The 21979-nt window shown below is 39.5% G+C and overlaps 1 protein-coding gene across 2 annotated transcripts in view; it reads left to right on the top strand.

Annotated features, from left to right (window-relative positions):
* LOC136678241 (disabled homolog 2-like) overlaps positions 1 to 19621 on the top strand; it is a 31323-nt gene extending 11702 nt beyond the window's left edge. For both annotated transcript variants that reach the window (XM_066656213.1, XM_066656214.1), the window contains exons 3-15: positions 6456 to 6604; positions 6889 to 6987; positions 7104 to 7235; positions 7478 to 7561; positions 8561 to 8584; positions 8721 to 8756; positions 9923 to 9985; positions 12670 to 13287; positions 14188 to 14341; positions 14632 to 15129; positions 15310 to 15389; positions 15577 to 15658; positions 16456 to 19621. In XM_066656213.1, the coding sequence (XP_066512310.1) occupies positions 6456 to 6604; positions 6889 to 6987; positions 7104 to 7235; positions 7478 to 7561; positions 8561 to 8584; positions 8721 to 8756; positions 9923 to 9985; positions 12670 to 13287; positions 14188 to 14341; positions 14632 to 15129; positions 15310 to 15389; positions 15577 to 15621 (1982 nt within the window). In that variant the 3' untranslated portion in view covers positions 15622 to 15658; positions 16456 to 19621. The remainder of the gene's footprint in view (positions 1 to 6455; positions 6605 to 6888; positions 6988 to 7103; positions 7236 to 7477; positions 7562 to 8560; positions 8585 to 8720; positions 8757 to 9922; positions 9986 to 12669; positions 13288 to 14187; positions 14342 to 14631; positions 15130 to 15309; positions 15390 to 15576; positions 15659 to 16455) is intronic.
* Positions 19622 to 21979: the final 2358 nt, after the last annotated feature.

Below are 21979 nucleotides of genomic sequence, written 5' to 3'. Positions count from 1 at the left end.
TACAATGATTGGTTACATCAGAAGGTATTTGATGGAAATCTCCAGGAATTCTAAAGCACATTTTTTACAATGTGTTTTGCAACCATTTTCCTGATACACATTTTCCAACTCATTCACAAAAGTCAGGAAACCATCTTAATGTGATACACAATGTCCATCATGAAATAACCATGTTATAATTAATCACTGCTACAATTCTCAGCATGCTGAGGCACGTCAGTTGGCATTTGGGGCAAAACGTGGGTTTTCACAGATGGTTATGGCACTTTCAGGCCGTTTGTTTTTCCAAAGCAGTTTTTTGCCAGTCACGGCTGGGAGGCTTGTAGGCCATGTGCTGAGGTCTGGTTTATTTCAACCCTTTTGTTTATCCTCTTTTTTTCTGTTTTTGGGGGATTATGGAGTTCCTCACTGGAGTTCTGGCTTCACGTCGTGTCTTGCCTCCTCCCTCTCCACAACAAAGCAGCCACTGGACAAGAACTTTGTGCTAAAGTCTGGTTTTGTGGTTTTAAAAACCCTTTATTGTGTAAGCGTGTCATTAGAGAGATAGTGATTGTCTCGGGCAGGTTTTAAAGGGAACCGCTTGCTCCCAGAGGACAGATCTAACTGGGAGCCAGGCCCAGTGTCCACGTCCCCAAACTAGCCAACAAAGCCAGGCTGACGCCACAGTAGACCTCTGTATAATCTGTCCTCTGAAGTAAAACTTTCTTCTCCATTTGGGATTTTGCCTCAGAATTCCTCTTTATTGCCTAACTCTGCTCTCCGAGGACTTAAAGTTTTAATTTATATAAAACTTATTCCATTAAAAGCTAGTGAAACTCTGCCCTATAGACGAAGACCTAGTTGTGATGGGAACGTATTTAAATATATCATTTTACTGTGCTATGTGGAACAGTCTGATATCAAAAGCTTTAAGCTTTTAAGTTTGTGGATGATTGCCCGTCCGGTTGATCTATTTAGGTTGCTATTCTGTTGATCTGGGCTAAGTTGCTGTAGCTAATCATAAACTCATTTAGAAAGCCAGAAAACCATGCTTCTGGACTGCCTAAACCTTTTTTTGTACATATTTCCTTAATTCTACAAAAACGTTTTTAGTCTAAGGTTTCTCCTTAAGTTGAAAGGGATTGTTGCCAGCGTTCTGTGAAGCTTGTCCAACCTCATGACCGTAGCTATGACAGAAAGCATTCATGGGCAAAGCATCCATAGATGTGGTGTCAGTAATTAATCCAGTAGCGTGATAATAGTCGTCATTTTCCTTTAAACTAGTTCTCTCTAAAATATCATGAAAATATAGAAGCATATATCCAGTAACATTACATCCCAACTTTTTATTGCTTTACCATTTGTAAAATACTTTCCCATGTTAATAGAAGTGGTTGACACTGGCTTTGATATCATTTCCACACGTTCCTTCCTGCAATGTAAGAAACATAAGGAAGGAATGAAAGCTTTCTTTATTAGGTAGCTGGCTTCATGAGTATTATACACTTTTCAATATATTTTGATTCTGACTTTATGTATTCCTCATCCGGAGTACGTATGAATGGGCACAGTTGTAATGTTTAACAGACAGCCTATTCAGCCTCCCGAATAGAGGACTTTTCTTTTTTCCTTTGAGTGGAAAAAACAGAAATTAGAAGGATTATGCTTTTTGTTGGGTACGTTTCCACCTAATTCTCAGAATAAAAATGTTCTACACTGAAGAATGGAATGGAATGAATTTACATGATCCAAATGTGTACACATTAATATGTGCATTTTTGATATACAGTAATCACTGGCCATTCTTCATTTATAAAATTTCCTATATTTATATATTAGACAATTGGTCATCACATGACAATTATATATATCAACATTCTACTGATTAGATTCATTAAGTTATTTTTTGTATTGGGTCTTTTTTTATCTTGCTGTTGTTGTTGTTGTTAGTGTAATTATGTGCCATATTTTATGACCAATGTGTTGCCTTGGGATCATTATATGCTCTGCTAAACACAATGAGTACAGAAATAGCCTTCTGAGAAAGTTTTGAATGCCACCCAATTATTACACAAGCCCTGATCACCTGATCGCTTGAATAAGCTGATGTACAAATGACTGCTGACGGTTAATGAAGTGAACCTGATGGATGAAGGCATTAGTTCTACTTGACATGTACACTTTGCTCCTCGAGTCAATTAGACCACAACATCTGACATGTTACATTGCTCAGCATCTTCTGAAGTAGGTCACAGAGGTCTACAGAAGACTAAACCAGTATGCAGCATTCCTCAGGCCTCCATGACCCAATAGTTGACTGGATTTATTTTGCTAAGCTGGGCCCAGTGCACAGTGGTATTGTTTGTCTTGCCTTGGCTGGTTCATTCCAGAGGAGCACACCGGTGATGGATTCCATTAAGTCTCTGTTGCTGTTTCCACAATACCTTCCAGCTGCGACTATGAGACGTTCTCCAACACGTCTGTTTATGATCATTTTCCACAGCCATGAAAACAACCGGATTCATTCTCACAGTCCCACGCTGAGGAGCCTAGAGTGACTGGGGCTATAAAGTGCATCTGGGGTGGATGGATTATTCACACCATTATGAATTTCACATTGAAACTCCAGCCTCAAGGTTAAATAATGTTTAACAGTGCAGAGAATAACATTCGGCGAGTTAATCAACTAGCTAGCACTGCCGTTTGGTGATTTATATTTAACACCAAATGTTTGGTGTTATTAGGTTTGCTTGCTTAGTTTTTCACTAGGGCTACAAGGCTAGTGTAGCTAACAAAAATTAGCATCACACTAGCTAGGCTAACTTGCCAAAACCCTGTAAATAATCTCAGATATGTTTGCTTATGGCTTGACACTATATGACATATTTATAAGTCATACTTTGGTCCTTTATTTGATATGGGTTTATTCTAGAGTGCCAGAAAACACATAAGCAAGTTTGAGATTAATTAAGGACCTGAAACAGTTTAAGGCACATATAATCACATGTAGACTTGCAGTTTGCATGATGTTTGTACTATTAGCTACATTAGCTTACGTAGTTACATTATACCAATTTTTACCACATTAGCCTGCAGCTAAAGGGAAGCCTTTGAAGGCATGTCTAAATTAAATTATGTTTTTAGTTAAACACTAGGTTTATTTTAACAAAGTCCTATCTTTTAGCTACACCTGTCCGGTTTTTAAGGACATTATGGGTACATATTTTCATTGAAGTGCAAGTCTTGTTCTGAGAATTGTTCATGCTTCCTGAAAGAATTCCATATCACAGGCATCAGGGGATCATTTGTACACAGCTGAGGTTTTAGGACCTGTCACTTGCTAACGTCAAAGTACACCTCATATCAGGAGCACAGTGGGAAACTTTCAGCTCTAAGAAACTGCTGTCTTCTGCACAAGGAGCATAGTGGTCATAGGTCAGGCTGTAAACGATGTGCTTGGTGAGGTCACACAGTTGCCCCCTAATGTTTCACTATTTTAAAACCTCAAACCATCTGCTGAGGGCTATCTTAGTAAGACTGCTTCTTTTTTTCCTTTTACCCAGAGTCATTACTGAGCATTTTGCTGTACTTAAGGGTAATTACATAATTATCTAAGCATCTGTATGTATGCGGTAAGTAAATGTAACAAATTACGTTATGTTTGAGTGGTTTTGATGTTAAAATTGCATAAACATGGCATAAATCTAAGAAGTACCTTATACTTTTGTTAAGCAGAACAGTAGCTTTTGGTCAAACTAAAATCACACTAAAGATGTCGACTTTGACAGAACTTTTCTGCTTGAGCAAAGAGCTGTGTGACCCATGTGAGATTACATTTACACTATGCTTTTGATCATCATGATAACTTCAGCTTCTACCACATTAACAACAGAACGGTAATCATGCCTTTGAATAAGTGGGACCTGATTTAAAGGTACTTAACGTGGGAATTTTACAGAACTGAGCATTTTTCACAAACTGTCTGATTTGCATTAGATTAAGGGTACGATTAAAGGTTTTGTTTATTTGAATTGCCTTTTAACAAGCCTTGAAGCTTTCCATCTTATTTCACTGACCAAAAACAAAGTCTACAGAGTCAGTTGTGTCTGACCTATTGAGACTGAGAGGAAGTTGGGTGAAAGAGGCCTGCTCATTCTCTGACGTTGTTCAGTAAGTGGGGGTTGTCCTGGTACTAACAGGGGGAACCTCTGGCCTCCTGGCTCTCTGCATGTTGTGAATGTCAATAGTGTCTCTTAGCTTGTCCATGGCAGAACCAAAGTGTGGCCCCCGGCTGGAAATGCCCATTTTTTCTGCCCCTCTCTCCGCCTCTGCCATCTAGCCAGGGCCAGTAGCCCGGTAGGGAATCCAGTCGTAGATGAGTAGTTGTGGGAAGTTTAAATTAGTTTATTGAATCAGTTAAGCATAGCCATCATTTTTAGATCTTTTTTTAGTAATATTACCCTTTACACTACACAGAGGCAACCAGATCTAAATGTAGGGTTGATGTATTATGTACATTGCATTGTTCTGTATTAGCTTCTATAGCAGTAGCATTAGTGAAAAATGGAAAAGAACCCAACACATTAAACCCCACCCTCTTAAAGACAGAATGTGGTGTCATGAAAAAGGAGGAAAGAAGAGTTCACAGAAGTCAAAAACTGGGAACGTTAGATAGAAAGTACACAAAGGAGCAAGACCAAAGACTGAGTGAAGAAAGAGTGGAGCAAAGCTGCACAAATCTGATGATAATGAACTCTAGATAGATGAATTGTCCAGTGGTGACCAAATCAAACTGAAACACACATGTCAAGAGAGATTAAAAAAGAATGGGCAACTTAATCTTCGCCTTGTAGGCTCCGGACCCAGTGGGAAATGAATTAATGAATGAATGAACTTAATCTTCTCCATGGAATTGAGTGGAATTCAAAGAAGGGAATGGTCAGATCCTGTTTTAAAGATGACCAGAAAGATATAGTGGAATACACAGAGAATTAGGTAGAGAACCTACTAGAGTTTCGCTGAGATTTCTCAGCTTAGTTTGTGTGTCTAAGGCATGAAAAGTAAAATCAAATGGTCCATCAGTTTCCCAGTAAACTCCCCAACCTAAATAAGGTGTAATATCAGTGCAGTATGTGATGGTGAGATGCACTGGGAAGGACTGTCTAGGGTGTGTTTCTGCCTTACTCCAAATGATTCAGAGTAAGCTGTGGACTCACTGCGACCCAGATTACAGAAGATGAGTGAAAGAATGAATCAGTGCAGTGTGACATGTGCATCAAAAGGGCTTAATCACTCCTGTATTATGCAGAGAGCTTCAGAGACTACAATGAGTGATATCACTTGTTGTCGTGTTGCTTGCTTGTATTGTTGCTTTTAGGACAATCATTTTCATCATAGACATTTTTCATTGCTATTTTTACTTTTTTAAGCCTGGTTTTTGCTAGGTTACAAGTTAATAAGGCATGACATTTAAAGGAGTATCACAATGATTTATGGAATTTGTGGCTTAACTCTGAAGGACCTCTGAGACGGAGGAAATGCTGAGGTTACTAAACATGAGTCTGGACCTCACAGTGTTTATCAATCATCACGACAGAGCCACGGATTATTCAGGTGGTCTTTAACACTCATATTGTGTTGAAAACCCACTTTGCTGATGCTAAAGTGAGAGACACTTTTTGTGAAGCCCAAAACTGTAATGACGGATTGTGTTACAGCGAAGGACCTGTAATTGACTTTTCATTTGTCAAATGTACATGCTTTCCACAGAGATTCAGTTTTTGCCTCAGTGTATACACAGTGGAGCCTTGTGTAGTATATGGTTTGTTGTTACATTTGGCCAGAGCACGGAGGACTACAAATTAAATACTGTGTGATTTACGGGTTACAGTGTGGTTCGCAAGTTCACTGTTTCTTCTTTGGTGAAATGTGGGACATGCAGTTCAAGGTGACATGCTTCAGCTTAGCTAATCCACAGCTTAGTAGAAGTTTTCTGGTTTGCACTCGCAAGCTTTTGTTTGTCTTAAAAGGCTGTGGTCAGTGTTTTATGGGCCAAATATTTTAGCTGGCTTGTCCCACATTAATTCTAATTATTATTATTATTTATTTTTAATTACATTTTAAAATTACAGCTCCAAAACAATTTTAATGATTCTCTGTAATAAAATTGAATAGAGCCTCTATTTTAGTTTTCAGGAGGGTAGGAAAACATTAGGCTTATCAGTAAGTATAGAGGACATTCTAAAGGCATAGATATCACTATTTTCATGTTTGTCTCATCAGTGTACCCTGGCCTTTAAACAAATGTTAATGAGACATGACCAACATTTACATTGCTCCAGCATGACAATGCAGATTACAGGCATAGTTGCACTGAAAGTCAACTGCAGCTATCCCTGACACTGTATAGAAGATGCCATCTTGTTTCTTTTAGATTCTTGCATGGTGTTTATGTTTTCTTTGTCTCTTTATCCCAGCTGCAGCCAGTCCAGAGAAAACAGATGAGTTCCTGCTGGCCAGGTTCAAAGGTGACGGCGTTCGTTACAAAGCCAAGCTGATCGGAGTGGACAATGTGCCTGAGGCCCGAGGGGACAAGATGAGCCAAGACTCTATGATGAAACTGAAGGTACGTTAAAGGGAATGCAGTCAAAGAGATATTTAACTCTGTTTTAGAATTATTTTAGCCCGCCTTCTGTGTGATTTAATGTGTCTTGAAAGTAATGTGTGTGTATAAGAATTAGCTGTAGGCAAATCTGCTTTGATAAGAAGATTCGAGATCCAAGTCTATTCTTCAAAGCAAAGTCTGTTTTTTGTTTGTTTTTATTTATTTATTATTTTTTCCCCCAGAAGTTAAGTTAGTTAAGAGCTGAAACAGTGTGGCTGGTTTTCTAAGTGTGTGGTCATTTACAGGGAAAGGCAGGGGCTGCTCGTTCTCAGGGCAAACACAAGCAGAGAGTGTGGGTGAACATTTCTCTGTCGGGAATCACCATTACAGACGAGAAGACGGGGGTGAGTATTCTTGCTATCTGCACCCAGCACTGTAGACACATTATGATTTTGCTTATGACATATCTCTTGTTGGTCCCTGTAAATGTGTTTAATGATACCCGCTCACTCCTTTGCAGGCCGTGGTTCTGGAGCATGCAGTGAATAAAATCTCCTTTATTGCTCGTGACGTGACTGATAATCGAGCGTTTGGCTATGTGTGCGGCGCAGAGGGCCAGCACCAGTTCTTCGCCATTAAAACTGCACAGCAGGTCTGCTGGGTTACTATTGATAATCATTACTGTGCTCCCCCACTCCCCTCTCTCTCTACCACATACACACATGCATATTAGTGCTATTAGGAGACAAGTACTGTATTTACTCACAATCCTGAGTACAACACAGTGGGAGTGTGCAGGTGTCAGTTCTTAACACTCTGTCTCTCTTAACACTCCTTTCACACAGACACACATTTCCAGGAAGTCTGATATTTAACAGCCTTTGTTCCTTTCAGGCGGAACCCCTGGTCATTGACCTGAAGGATCTCTTTCAGCTCATTTTCAACATGAAGAAAAAAGAAGCAGAGGGCTCGAAGAAGGTACAGGAGCTGAGTACTGAGCTCTTCTGTCCAGAACAGTGCAGTTACTGTTTATCAGTCACGGTGTTAGAGAGTAATGACATCCTTGACTTCAGGAAGGGATTTTTTATTACAGTAGCCGTGCTAACATGACAACTATATTACAGTTATCATTTAAAGTCATCCTGCACTGCCCTTCAAAGGCCAAGGGCTGTGGCGTCGTGACTAATGACACTGAGGAATATAACTTTAAAATAAACACATCATATATTTCTTTAAAAATGAACAATAGTAATGTATGTTTTGCTCCACACACACACACTCTGCTGGGTTGTGAGAGGCTTTATACAACTATAACCCCCACTTGGCACTGGGCATGTTGGCTGTAGGCTTCTGCATCTGCCCCAGTGTTTCCATTTTTATTTCATGTTTTTCTGTGGAGATTATACAAGCTGTAATACAAACATTAATTGGCTATTTTTCATTGTTGATGTCGTTCCAGCTCTTTGCCTTTGCTGGGTCTTTGTAGTAAAGCTGGCACAAGACTTGTTTTGCATCCAGAATGTTTATAGTTTGCGCAAATCTTGTCCTAAAAGCCTTATTGGCACCAGATACTCCAGTTTACTGTCAGGTTTCAAGTTAGATTTGTTTATGGGATGCAGTCTTGATTGACATTGTGAGACACATGGGATGCACATTTTCTCCAAATTTAAAACATAATTTAAAAAAGTTCCTTTAACACTGTGAACTCTTTTACATTTCTTTATAATTCATCACCGCATATTGATTCGTTTAAATAGCAGTACATTTTGGAAACATGTCTAAAAGTTGATGGTGTGTATGTCTAGGCTGTTGTCCTTTTGTCTAATTATCTCACGTAATGTCTGGAGGAGTGTTGCTTGTTCTAAGTCTTCTCTATTTAACCTCTTACTGTAATCGTGTTTATTACAGTTAAAGCCTGCTAAGTGTATTCTGTTTGCTATTGTGTTTTATACTAATCAAACCATACCTCCTCTACAGGAAGAACCAAATAAAGTGGTGGAGGTAAGTGTGGATGTCTACCACAATAAAAAGCATAGCATGGTTAATAATATAGCAGATTTGATATTAATTATTTTTAAATATAATTTTTACTAGTTTTATGTCAAAATTTGTGAGCCATTGCTGTTGTATTCCACAGAACGGCAGTGAAGCTTCACACACCAATGACAGAAAAGTGAGTGTTCACTGTCCTTCATCTTTGGTTATCTGGGATCCGTGGATGAAATTTTACTGTACTTCTACTGTATTTTACTTCCTTTTACTGTAAGCTTAGTGAAGTAGCCAAGAAGTGTAAGACTTATGTAGTTCTCACAAAAGCCAAGACTCTAAATTGAAGGTTGTTTTGAAATCAAAGTTTTGAAATCAAAGATAACAGTATGGAGTTTGTCAACCCGTGCTGCAGTAACAGCTTTTACACTTCTAACAAGCTTTTACATCAGATGGGCAGTTGCTGAGAGAGTTGAACTGCATTCAACCACAAGGGCATTAGTGAGGTCCAGTAGTGACATTTTATAATAAGCTCTGGATCAAAAATGTCACTCACAAGAATAACATTCAGCTCATTCCAGAGATGGCAGTGGCACTGCCCCACTGCCACAGTTCCTGGGGGCTTTATATCTAGTAAAATAGATTAAATCATTAATTAACATAAGCATCTACAGAGGTTTGGACATTTAATGCATTCAAGGTTTCAAGATATATCATGTATATAACTATGCTATGCACTGTACTGTTGTCAGTTTTATCATTTGAATGTTTGACAGCTCTCATGACAACCATTCTCAAGTTTACCACCGTCATAGTCTCAGACCAAAACTGTAATCAGCTAAAGCAGCAGGCTCATCTTCTCCTGTTCTAACACTAAGACCACCCTCAGCATATTACAGCGTCTCCATGCAGTATCCCAGTCACTATTTAACCAAGGATATATAAACAAATGATGTTAGCAGACAGGAAGTCACAGAGATGTGCCAACTAAGCCATTCAGACGTCTGTCTCCATGAGAAAAGAGCTAAACTCGTCCTTTGTTAATGAATCACCTCCACTTCAAGACCATAACAGCTTGCCTCTGTGCTGTATCTGGCTTTAGGGAGTGGGTAGTAGTAGTAGTATAAAAATATACTTCTAGGGGTATAATAAAGAGAAGGTATACAATGGATACTAAATAAATAACACTACTGAAAAACACAAAAAAGAGAAGGATCAAGCCAACTCCTCAGCTCTTTTAATACTATGACGTATTTGTGTGTGTTGGAGTCATTTTTCATTTCAATAATTATTTCCTCTTCCATGTTTTGGTATGAAATCTCCCGTTAAGGTCACTATTTTCATCCCTTGCAGGGAGTTGACCAGCTGGACTTGTTTGGAGACATGTCGACCCCGCCAGACTTACACTCTCCCTCGGTAAGCCTGGATCTAAACAACATCATCCAACTGAGCACAGGCACGCCGAAGCTTTAATAAACATGTATTACATGACAATGGGTTGTTTATCGTTTTGTAAACATGATTTAAGAAAATGATTAAGATCAGAATTGGTTCCTGGTCATGAACTTGTTTAGCTATTGTTGTTTAATTAACCCTGTAATGTCTGAGCAAAAAAAATAGCTAGTTTGACTTTTAATGTGTTCTTCTACTTTAATAGTACAATCCCTCGGTGCTGTTTGTGCATGTATTCTGTTGTAAAATAGAATGGACTTAGCAAAGCTGGACATAGATTTAGTTTTGGTTTGTGTCATTTTCAGCAAGCAAATATTTTCCTCTTATTTCAGGACAAAGGCTTGTACCAAATTGGGAAAATTGTTTGCATTCCGGCTTTGTTCTGATAGGAATAGCATGAATAAGGGTAGATGCTAAAGCTAATATAAATATATACACCTAAATATGAACAGGGCGGCATGGTGGTGCAGCAGGTAGTGTCGTGGTCACACAGCTCCAGGGACCTGGAGGTTGTGGGTTCGATTCCCGCTCCGGGTGACTGTCTGTGAGGAGTTGGTGTGTTCTCCCTGTGTCTGTGTGGGTTTCCTCCGGGTGCTCCGGTTTCCTCCCACAGCCCAAAAACACACATTGGAAGGTGGATTGGTGACTCAAAAAGTGTCCGTAGGAGTGAGTGTGTGAGTGCCCTGTGAAGGACTGGTGCCCCCTCCAGGGTGTATTCCCACCTTGCGCCCAATGATTCCAGGTAGGCTCTGGACACACTGCAACCCTGAACTGGATAAGGGTTACAGATAATGAATGAATGAATAAATATGAACAAAATTTCAAATGTAACTGCTCATAAACCTTCCCACTGCATCCAGCAATTGGGGCAGTATTTTGCTTGCAGTCATAGTGATAGAAAACAAAATCACAAAAATACTGCAAGTCCACAGCATCTTAATTTTCTGTAAAATCTGTAAAAGAATAAAGCTGAAGTTGCTGAATGTATCGTAGATGATATTTTAGGTGAGATAGAGTGAGTTCATTTTCCAGGCACTGAAAATGTTAAACAAGTATCAAAACGAGGAACATAACTGGTCCAGTTCAGATTTAGCTCATGCTGTGGAGCCAGTCCTTGTCAATAAGTCTCTGGTCTCATTGAGGAACAACTAAGGAAAAGTGCATTTTGCCACATATAAATATATATATATATATATATATATATATATATATATATATATATATATATATATATATATATATATATTTGTTGTAGAATTTTAAAGCTGCTCTTTACTAATCCCTTTTCTTGGTTTTGATAAAGTATCTGTTCTTTGTTTTCAAATTAAATGCCATGACTATGAGAGTTCATGCTCAGGTAAAGTCAAAACAATCACAACGTCCAATCACAGTGAAGTCAATTCAGCCATCAGAAACATGCTGTCTTTGCGTTAAAAACCTTTCCAGTCTCGACTGGATATGAGTTTTATGGAGGCACTCTCATTGGTCAGATTGTTACAAGTTGACATAGCACGTCAATGTCAGTAGATTCAAGCCATGGAGTGAATGTTTTTCTCATCTCGCTGCATGTTTCCATTTCATTGCCACGCCTTCTCAAAAACTATCCATTCATTTACCCACAGCTGATTTGCTTATTATATCACACCAGGGTACTTATCCAACAGGATATAAAAACATTAAGTATTGCATTTTCTAAAGAACCTAGAAATCTGGAAATGCTGCATTTGTCTCACCACCTCAGTTTCCACATGCCTAAGTAACATTTCGCTGTTCAGAGAAGCAAATGAATGGAAGCCGAAATTATGTTGGCTCAGTGAGTTTTATAGTTTAATAGTTATGAGAGAATAAAAATATTGGAATTTTAATGAGTTAACACTGCACACTTTAAGGATCAGAATGTTGGGTGTGTTATGTCTTCTCCTCTAGGGCTCAAGAAATTTTAGGTGTACAAATATGGTTTAAATCATCTTTGTGTAATACATGATTGTAATTCAGAATTAAGATATTCACCCATTGTCAGTTTAAGGTTTAATTGTTTTTATTATTATTATTATTATTAAAAATGACAATTGGCAGTTAGTTTAAAAATAAATAAATAAAAATGTAGTATCAATATGCTACATATGTGCTTCAACATGGAAATCACCATCTTTAACTCATCGAAACCAGAATTCACACATATTTTGGATACAACATTATCCTCAGGAACAGAACAAATCGATGCACATGCTTTTGACGCACTTTTTCCTGATGAATCTCATAATAAACGCAGTGATAAATTATTATGCATTATGCATTATTAAGTTAGTTTTAATTAGTTAATTGTAATTTTGAATATGAAGCGACACTTAAACTGACAAAAGCAGAGGAGAATGTGTGAATTTTGAATTACAACAGCTGGCCACCAACACTGGCTAAAACTACTTTTATTTGGTGGTTTTCTGTATTTTTTTCTTTCTATTATCTGGATCAGTATCCGTGACAAATTCTTATCACTGAGGCCATAACATCTGCTTCCTGGCTGACTCATTAAACCGGCCCCACCCTGAGAGTGACATAATAAGTAAAATGACCATGTGAATTGCTGGTGTAGATGACCTGCAGCTGCAGGATCTGATGTAACTAATAGATTCTTTCTTTCCTCTCAGGAATCTGAGGACATTCTCTTGTTGGATTTGTCCACTGAGATAGACAACAACCAGAACTGTGTGAAAGGCAACCCGTTTACCGGCTCGTCCTCTTCCTCTGCCCCCAGTGTCCAGTCCAGCCTCTCGCCTGAAAACCCCTTCTCCTCCCAGCTCAGCTTCTTCCCCACCCCCAGCCATGACCCCTTCAGTGATGACCCCTTCTCTAAAAGCGACAACCAATCAGCAACGGCTGTAATCAATCGCAGCCCCAGTCAATTTTTTAATGGCGGACCCAAGAACGGTGACTCAGACTACCTGGCCCAGCAGTTTGACCAGCTCTCCAACAGGACAGTAATCCAAGCGCTCAGCAACGGCCAGTGGCCACTAGATGGCAGGGCAGTGGACATGGCTGCCTGGACTCAGAATGGCATACCAGTCAGCGAGCAGAATGGCCATAATGGATTTGTAACACCAAACCCGTTTTTGGAGACTGCAGAGAAGAACTTGCCAGTCCAGAACGGAGTGAAACACGAGAACTGGAGCAAGCCTGAGACAGCAGTGAAGCAGACCAAGGATTCAGTCATCATAAGCCCACCTCCTCTCAACACAAAAGCTGGCCGGGGAAGGAGGGCTGTGAAGGTGAGGATGGAATAAAGTCCATTACAGTAATTTTGTTAGTGCTGTTAATCACAGTGTAAATTTGGGCTGCACACGTTTTTATGGAACAGTGGAGTTGTCAGAGTCCAGTATTAGTGGTTCTTTAGGATTATACAGTCTATAAGCCTGGGTATGGCTTAAGCCCGTGGTACTAATGAGAAGCTTTGTAACATGCAAGAAAGCACTGGCAAGTTAAGAATACTCATACAGCCTCTGAAAGTGAGAAAATTCATAGACCACTTACTGTTACAACAGCTTGAAATGTTTAAATAGTTTTAATAGAAGACTTTGGGAGTTGAGAATAAGTCACTGTGCCAATCTGTAATGTTCTAATGACTTTATTTGGCTGTTTTTTTAATGCTTCAGTGAATGAAAGAAAATAGGTAAGAACTCACTCAGCAATACATTTAACTTTTAAATAGAGAAACTAATAAAATGTACACAATTTTCCTCATAAACTAAATTTAGGTGATCAGCTAAGACATGGTGGATGTCTAAAAGCATATACTCCACTAGTCAACATTAGGCAAACTACATATAACTCTAGCAACAAATAATAAACCTAGCATTAGCATCTGTATACATCAAAGCAGAAGCCATGTTGAAGCCTGGCCCTGCTGTGTTTTTGTCCATGTTATAGAAACAAGCGTGTGCTAAATTAGGTATCCATTTGTTACAATCTCATATTCAGAGTATTAGCTTCCTTTAGTTGTTAGCTACATTAGCTTTGAAGCTCCTGTACAAAACATAAGAGGCTAGTTTTGACCATCAAACAAGTCTTAGCTATCAGCTACATTTGGGGAATTTGGATACATTTCCTCAAGCTTTATAATCTAATACATTCACACAGACAATTGTATCGGTTGTTTCTCTCCTCCCTAGTCCCCAACAAATGAAACACCTGCAGCAGACCCGTTCACTTCACCCAGCCAGTCGGAATCACCATCTCCCCCACAACCAGACAGCACCCAAGTCAACTCAGTCCCTTTCTTCAACCAGAGCCCCAGCAGCTCCTCAGACACCCTCACAGGCCTCGGTATCCAACTCCTCATATCCTGAAGAGATTAATCCTTTGACCTTTATAGGACTATTCTGACCTTTCTAACAGTTTAGCGATTCAGAAATGGCATTAAAATGTCAAAATTTGGCATTAAGAAGTAACAGAGCATAATGCCTGAATTCATAATTGATATCAGTAGCATCACTTTCTATCATGTGATATGTCTGATATTTTAGTGTGTTCTATTGTGTACAGTAGAATTATTTGAAATATTGCAGAGAGTACTATCGTGTAATAATATAAAAATATCCACCTCTGTACTCTAGGAGGGCTGTCCCTTGGACCTTCTACTGCCTGCACTCCTGGTGCAGTTCAATGGAGCCAGCCCATCTCTTCCATCATGCCCTGCTCCAACAGCGCCCCCCAGCCTTTCACTCAGAATCCACCCTTCTCCACCTCTCCAGTACCCAACTGGGGGAGCAGCTCTGGAGTCTTTGGGACCTCCCCCCCTCAGCAGCTTCCATCCTGGGGCCAGACCACCCCTCCTGTTTCGAACGGAACTTGGACCCCGAACTCCGCCCTGGGGAACCCCTTCCAGACCAGTATCTTTCCTCCATCTTCAAACTTAATGACTGGGAATCAGCAGAGCTCTAGCCCTCCTCCACAGATTCCACCTCGCTCTGTGCCTGTTAAAGAGCCGCCTAAGATCGACAGCAATGCTTTTGTAGATCTGGATCCTTTAGGAGAGAGGGAGAAGAGGGATATCAAGGACATGTTCAAGGACTTCCAAATGGCTAAACCACCCAATGCTCCAGTTAAAAACGGTGAGAAGAAAGGATTATTGTGCAAGGCATAATTGGGTTATTCACTCCAAATTTTGGTGTTTAGACTTACACTTGTTTTGCATTTTGCATGAATTTACTCATTGTGTTTTTATTGGATAACCCTTTTTGATCTGTATTATTGATTGTTTTTCTTATTGTATTTTAATTTTGTTTCATTAGAGCCCCTAAAAGTAGGTGGCCAGAACCTGTTTGATAACCCTTTTGGGGCTGGTCTTTTTGGAGCCCCAACACCAGCTACAGTAAGTATTCCCACCTCTACACATACACTAGTGTTGTATGCTGCAACTTAGAAATTTAGACTGCTCAGCCAATATTTGAGAACAAGCATTTCCAAATGTTTTAATACTAGCAGTGTTTGCTTCAGGAATGCCAACGGTGTACTTATATTGCAATAAGTTTCATAACTAGTTTTCCTGAACTTTACAGACTGCTCCTGTCATCAGAGACCCATTTGGAAACCCCTTCGCATGATGACCATTCACCCAATCTATAGGTCTGAAAGGCTCAAGTAAGTCAAATGAAGTTTAGAACTGAAATATTGAATGGAAATCAATGGAACAAGGCTTTATTAGCCAATTATATTAGTCTATTTTTTAATTTTTAAGTTTTACATTTTTAAATATGTAAAAATAAATCAACATAAATGATATACACTGGACAATTACTGGCTTAGGAACACATACCTTACCCACTGACAATACAGGAGCATTTCGTAGTTCTACAATTACAGACTGTAGTCCACTTGTTTCTCTGCATACTTTGTTATCACCATCTCATATTGTTATTCAATGGTCGGGATCATTGACCACTCACTATCCACTCCGCTACAAACACCTACCTCATTGGTTCATCTTGTAGATGTAAACTCAGAGACAGTAGCTCATCTGTGTTGGTTGTATTCTAGTCTTTCACCAGTGGACACAGGACGCTGAAGCCTAGATAGTTTTGGTTGGTGGACTATTCTCAGTCCAGCAGTGACAGTTAGGGCTTTAAAAACACTAGCAGCACTGCTTTGTCTGATCCACTCGTACCAGCACAACACACACTAACACACAACCATCATAAAAGTGTCACTGCATCACTGAGTATGATCCACAGCCCAAATCATACCTGCTCAGTGCTACTGTATGGTCATTGGAGCTGATAAATTGGACAGTGAATGTCAAGTTAGGTGTTCCTAATCCAGTGATCGTTCAGTGCACATTACATAATGTAGCACCAGTTAAAAGTACATTTTTCAGCAAGTTTTCTAACGATTTGAGGACCTCAACTGTTTTGCTAATGTTGCATCCCTGATTTTCACAGGGACTCCCATTGAAACACAAGGTCTCCCCACAAAAGCAGGACCTGTTCCAGAGAAGATCTACAAGCCCTATTGTCACTGCCATTCATTAGAGTCCCTAAACCGCCAAACGATGTCCATGGAGCCCTTCTTCTTCTTCAGTATATCCAGTCTATATACAGTCTATACAAACAAAGTAGCATACAGCTGGAGACGCACATTCATGTGCAGTACTTGACTCCAAGCTCCCACCCAGCCCACAAGATGGGTTCTGTTACGACTGGAGATGGATGCTGCTGTGGATTATATGGCACAACTCCAGTGGATGTGGAAGCCACTGCCAAAAAAATAAAAATAAAAGCACAAATTCAACCAGAGAAGATGGAAGAGTCTCCCCTGCACAAATCAGTGTAATGGAAGACTTTGTTCCACGATGACTAGACATACAGGAGCATGCCTCAGATCACTCTTTTGTTCTACATCGCAGTATTATTCCTCATTCATCTCTCATTTCTTTTTATGCTTTTTTTCTTTGCAGATGCATTATCAGTTTGCATTTATTTGTTGTGCCTGATTGGTCACAGGGGCATTATATAGTATTTTATGGTATATTTAGTGCTATAGAAGACATTGCCTCTAATGAGTCACACTAAATGACTAAATCACAGACATTGCCCTTATACGTTATACATTACAGCAGTCTTCTGAATATCAGCTGTTTCATGATTTGTTTTGTTGCTGGGTGCTGAACAGAAAAATAACATCACTCCTATGGAAGTGGAGGAAAATGGACAAGCTTTGTCAGCAGTCTGATCCATATTGGTGACACCTCTATGTACACAACTGTGCAAAAGTTTGGAATGATATAAATTATTTTATGATAATTAATGTAGTTATGTACAGTAACCATCAACTGCCTGCCTCCAGAATTGGCCACTACTTTTTAAATATGAGGTGTTCGATAATAATCTTATTACATTGTCATTGTATATAAAGTTGCATGTAAAGATTTAGACCATAAAGTTTTTATTAATGTCCTTAATAAAAATAAGTTGACATTTCTATGGGGAACTAATATTCCGCAAATTTTAATGCACTATTCATTTATTTGCCAAATTTCACAACCTACATTTGTGATCTGTGCAAATGTTACATCCCACTATATATAGCAGTGGTTCTCAAACTTTTTAGTCCAATATAAGTCATGTCACAGAAACACATACAAAACACACACACACACACACATACAAAACTTGTACACAGCAGGCATATGAATGCATTACCTCTTATCATCTTAGTGAATGGGCTGGACCTAGAAGAGACTAGATCATTCATTCATTCATTCATTCATTGTCTGTAACCCCTTTTCCAGTTCAGGGTTGCGGTGGGTCCGGAGCCTACCTGGAATCATTGGGCGCAAGGTGGGAACACACCCTGGAGGGGGCGCCAGTCCTTCACAGGGTGATACACACTCAGACACTTTTGAGTCGCCAATCCACCTACCGATGTGTGTTTTTGGACTGTGGGAGGAAGCCCGAGCACCCGGAGGAAACGCACGGGGACACGGAGAACACACCAACTCCTCACAGACAGTCGCCTGGAGCAGGGCTTGAACTCTGGACCTGGAGCTCTGTGACAGCAACACTACCTGTTGCCCAGGGACTAGATCAGTGAACTTTGAACACATGGCTCAGCATACATTTTTGTTATGGTACTTGTTCTTAGTCATCGTTTGGGCAAGTGGTAAATAATTCGCACCAATTTTTTATGGCTCACCTGCTTTTTCTATCTACAAGCTAGAAATGTAAGATGTTCCTTGGGATTTGGAAGATGTGTTGTCAATATTCTTTATTGTGGATAAGCACTGCTTCACTACTTAAGTTGATTAATGCCCATATGGTGTTTTTTTAATGCAAAACACAACACTTTCACTTAAAGTGTGATATGAAAACTAAAAGGGATTGTGTAATTTACACACGAAAAGGATGTTTCATGTTTACACTCGTAGGAGGATGTTTCATGTACCACCAAGTGGTACACACACTACAGTTTGAGAACCACTGATATATGGGATTTTTTTAGCCTCTGTCCAGTCTCAGGGGCTCATTAAAACTGGGGAGTCTGGTGAGGTAATGAACTAGAGAAGAAGCTAGAGGCTTGACCAGGGAGGGGGAGCTTGGAGCCAAGACATGAGCCACATGGACTAAGCAGAGATTTAGCCACACTTTCAGGGTATTTTCCCCATTAAAATAAATACATGGAAGAAAATAACTGAAATGTTTTTCCCTTTAATGGAAAATATTCATTCCAAACTTTTGAATTGTACACTATATGACTAAAGTGTGTAGACACCTACTCACTCATTGTTTCATAGGTGTACATTAGTGAGGTCAGGTACTCCAGCTCATCTCAGCGGTATGGGGCTGTGCTTTATCACTCCTTAGAGCACAGTTGGTGGGAGGCTTTATACGCTTCTAAGCTGCTCCATAGCATCCCATTCTATCTGCTGTGTTTTTGAAATAGAAACTCTAGTGGAAATCACATTAAAATATGTGTCTACAAACTTTTGGACATATAGAGAAGTGTACATAGAGCTTTAACCTCAGCAGCCTTGATGACATCCTTTTCTGCTGCTTTTTGAACTTCATCCTTGTCCTGTAACTCATCATGTGCTACATAAAGCGTCCTGTTTCACTCAGTAACTAGGTAGTTTTAAGGTTAGAGTTCTCTCTTTTGTGTCACTATTCAGTTGTGTGCATCTGTTTTTGGACACTGGTTGGACCCAAATGGTTCAGGTAGTACTTCACCGTGAGAATGTCAATAAGTTGACGGTATTTTGCTGCACCCTTACTATGTTGCCACGTTACACCATCCAGGTGTCGTCAGATGAAGATGTCTTAGCTCACTGAGGTGCAGCAATTCAGATTTGTATTAACAATGCTCTTTCACCTCGATGACTTTAAGGGTCGAAGGAAAATATGTACTGTACTGGAGGTTAAAGCGAGCCTGGTCTTAAAGAGCTATGTGTGTCTGGAATTGAGTGTACTGTATTTCTATGTACATATATAAATATATCTACTCTATTGTGCACTATGCCATTAATCCTGGATGTTGTATAACTGGCATCAATCAAAACTGTAGTTGTTGCAATAAACTGGAATTTCAGTTAGGGGCATGGATTTCAAAAAACTGTCTTATTTATGTGCAACACAGCATTTGAGTATGTTTGGGTGTGTCTTAAAGTAATGACTTGCTTTTTAATGAAGGTCTGACTGTCATCAATCTGTCTATCTGGAACAAAAGTGGTAAAAGAGAAGACAATGAGTCAGGGGTAAGCAGAATGAATGAATATAAAGGTATGATTTAGGATAGGATGAAAATAAGAATAAAAAAAACAAATAGATACTGGCGGCACAATGTTGACTCTGCCACAGGCCCAAGTTGTGGAGCAGTGAAATTGTCCACCGCTGCAAGAGACTGGGTGAGTGTGTGTTGACCCCCTGTTCAGGGTGTGTTCCTTCCTTGCGCTCAATGATTCCAGGTAGGCTATTTACCCACCACCACTTAAGGCAAAGACGCTCTTGTCAGTATAGGTTAATTGCATGTGAATGGAAAATAGCTCACATATTAAAGATGCTCATTTGGCCAATATTCTATAAAGCAGATTGGGCCAATTTCTGGCCACACTGGGCTGTGAAAATTCAATGTGAGTCAAAATTGACTCTAAATGTGACTTGGGCAACATGTGACCCTGCTTAGGTTTGTGTGGCCCTCTTAAGCCATGTGAGCCATGACAAAAGGGAATGTGGGATTGACTTGGGCCAGAATAATTTTGTGTGCTGTGACTTTAGGTTTCATTGCTCATTCAACACTAGGTCTGGTTTTGGCTACCACTGAATCAACGTTATACATTTTCCTTCAGAGTGTTTTTAACATGATTTAATAAAAAAATAATAATAATAATCTGGCTTTACAGTGATAAGTACATTAGACACACACACAAACCGATCCACCAATCAGTCATAACATTATGACCACCTTGTTGCTACTCTTACTACCTATTTTCACTCTCACCATAGAGGGGCACTTTGTAGTTCTAAAAATACAGGCTGTAGTCCATCTGTTGCTCTGCATACCTGTTTTATAAATGGTCAGGACCCCTACAGGACCACCACAGAGCAGGAATTAAGAGGTATATCATTCTCAGTGCTATGTTAGTGGTGTATCAGTGTGTGTGGTGTTAGACAAGTTGATCAGACACAGCCGTGCTGCTGGAGTTATAACTCTGTCCATTAGGCACACCTGCCTTGTTGGTCCACCTGATCAGAGATGGTAGCTCATCTAGCTTGTGATGTTCATTCTCTTGTCCTTCGTGAGTGGACACAGGATGCTGTGGTTGGATATTTTTGGTTGGTTAACTATTCTCAGTTCAGCAGTGACACTAAGCACTGCTGTGTCTGATCCATTCATACTAGAGGAATACACAGAAACACACCACCACCACTGGAATACAGCCTAACTGTAGAACAACAAAGTGCTTAAGGCTACTGTTTTTAATTCTGCTGGACAACAAAGAAACCTTCCAATAAGCCACAACTTCCCACATGCATCATGTTTATAAATACGCTACAGATATCAAAACATTAGTAAACCCTAAAGATATGTGAAACAAGCACAGTTCAAAATAAAAAGCTAACAATTAGATCATTTTGGCAATATTTGAGGGGTGTTTTATCATAATTCTACTTTGTGATGTATTTTTAAACTTTGCTGAACATTTCACATGACACCCAATTTTATACAAAAGCAGAATTGTTATACAAATAATTCAATACACAGAAGCTTTAAATATCTGCCTAAGCATTATATTCAATGCTAAAACCTCTCCCTGATAATTTACTCAGCAAATTAACAGATTCTAATTCAAAAATAATCAACTACCCTGAGATATTATAATAAATTATATTCATAAGAAACATTTAAAATAACTATATAAATAATCTAATATATGAAATCTTTAATTTATGACCTAAACTGTGCACTACACAGTGCGGAGGGAGATTTTTGAGAACTTGAGTTTCAGCCTTTGAAAATAAAAATGGCGGACAGTGCTGCAGCGGACGTGTGTTGTCATAGCAACAGTTCATCACGTCCTAAGAACCTGTGAATCATGTCAATATTTTATGTACTAGCCTGCCGAACTCACGCTTTTAAGGTTATTACATAGTGTATACTCTATTGCAAGAGTGTGGTACACAGCTGGGTCTCTGCCCTAATACACACACACACACACACACACACACAGCCACTGAATCGATTCACGTCACTTAGAATCGTTTGCTGAGTCGACTCCAACGTCTATACTCGAAGAGCTCTTTTCACATGTGTCAGCAAAATCGCTGCTATCACACATGGTAAAGGGGTGTTGATATCAGCGGACTCACGTGGTAAATCAGCCCTCACTGAGTCACTGCAACTGCGGATGGCAAATGTAGTTTTTGGTGAGGTAACTTAGACGAGTTTTAAGCGCTATAAGACTACATTTCC

The sequence above is a fragment of the Hoplias malabaricus genome, chromosome Y, assembly GCF_029633855.1.
Source record: "Hoplias malabaricus isolate fHopMal1 chromosome Y, fHopMal1.hap1, whole genome shotgun sequence".
Classification (NCBI taxonomy): Eukaryota; Metazoa; Chordata; class Actinopteri; order Characiformes; family Erythrinidae; genus Hoplias; species Hoplias malabaricus.
Note: the sequence above shows the minus strand (reverse complement) of the source record. Positions and strands in the feature narration are given on the sequence as shown.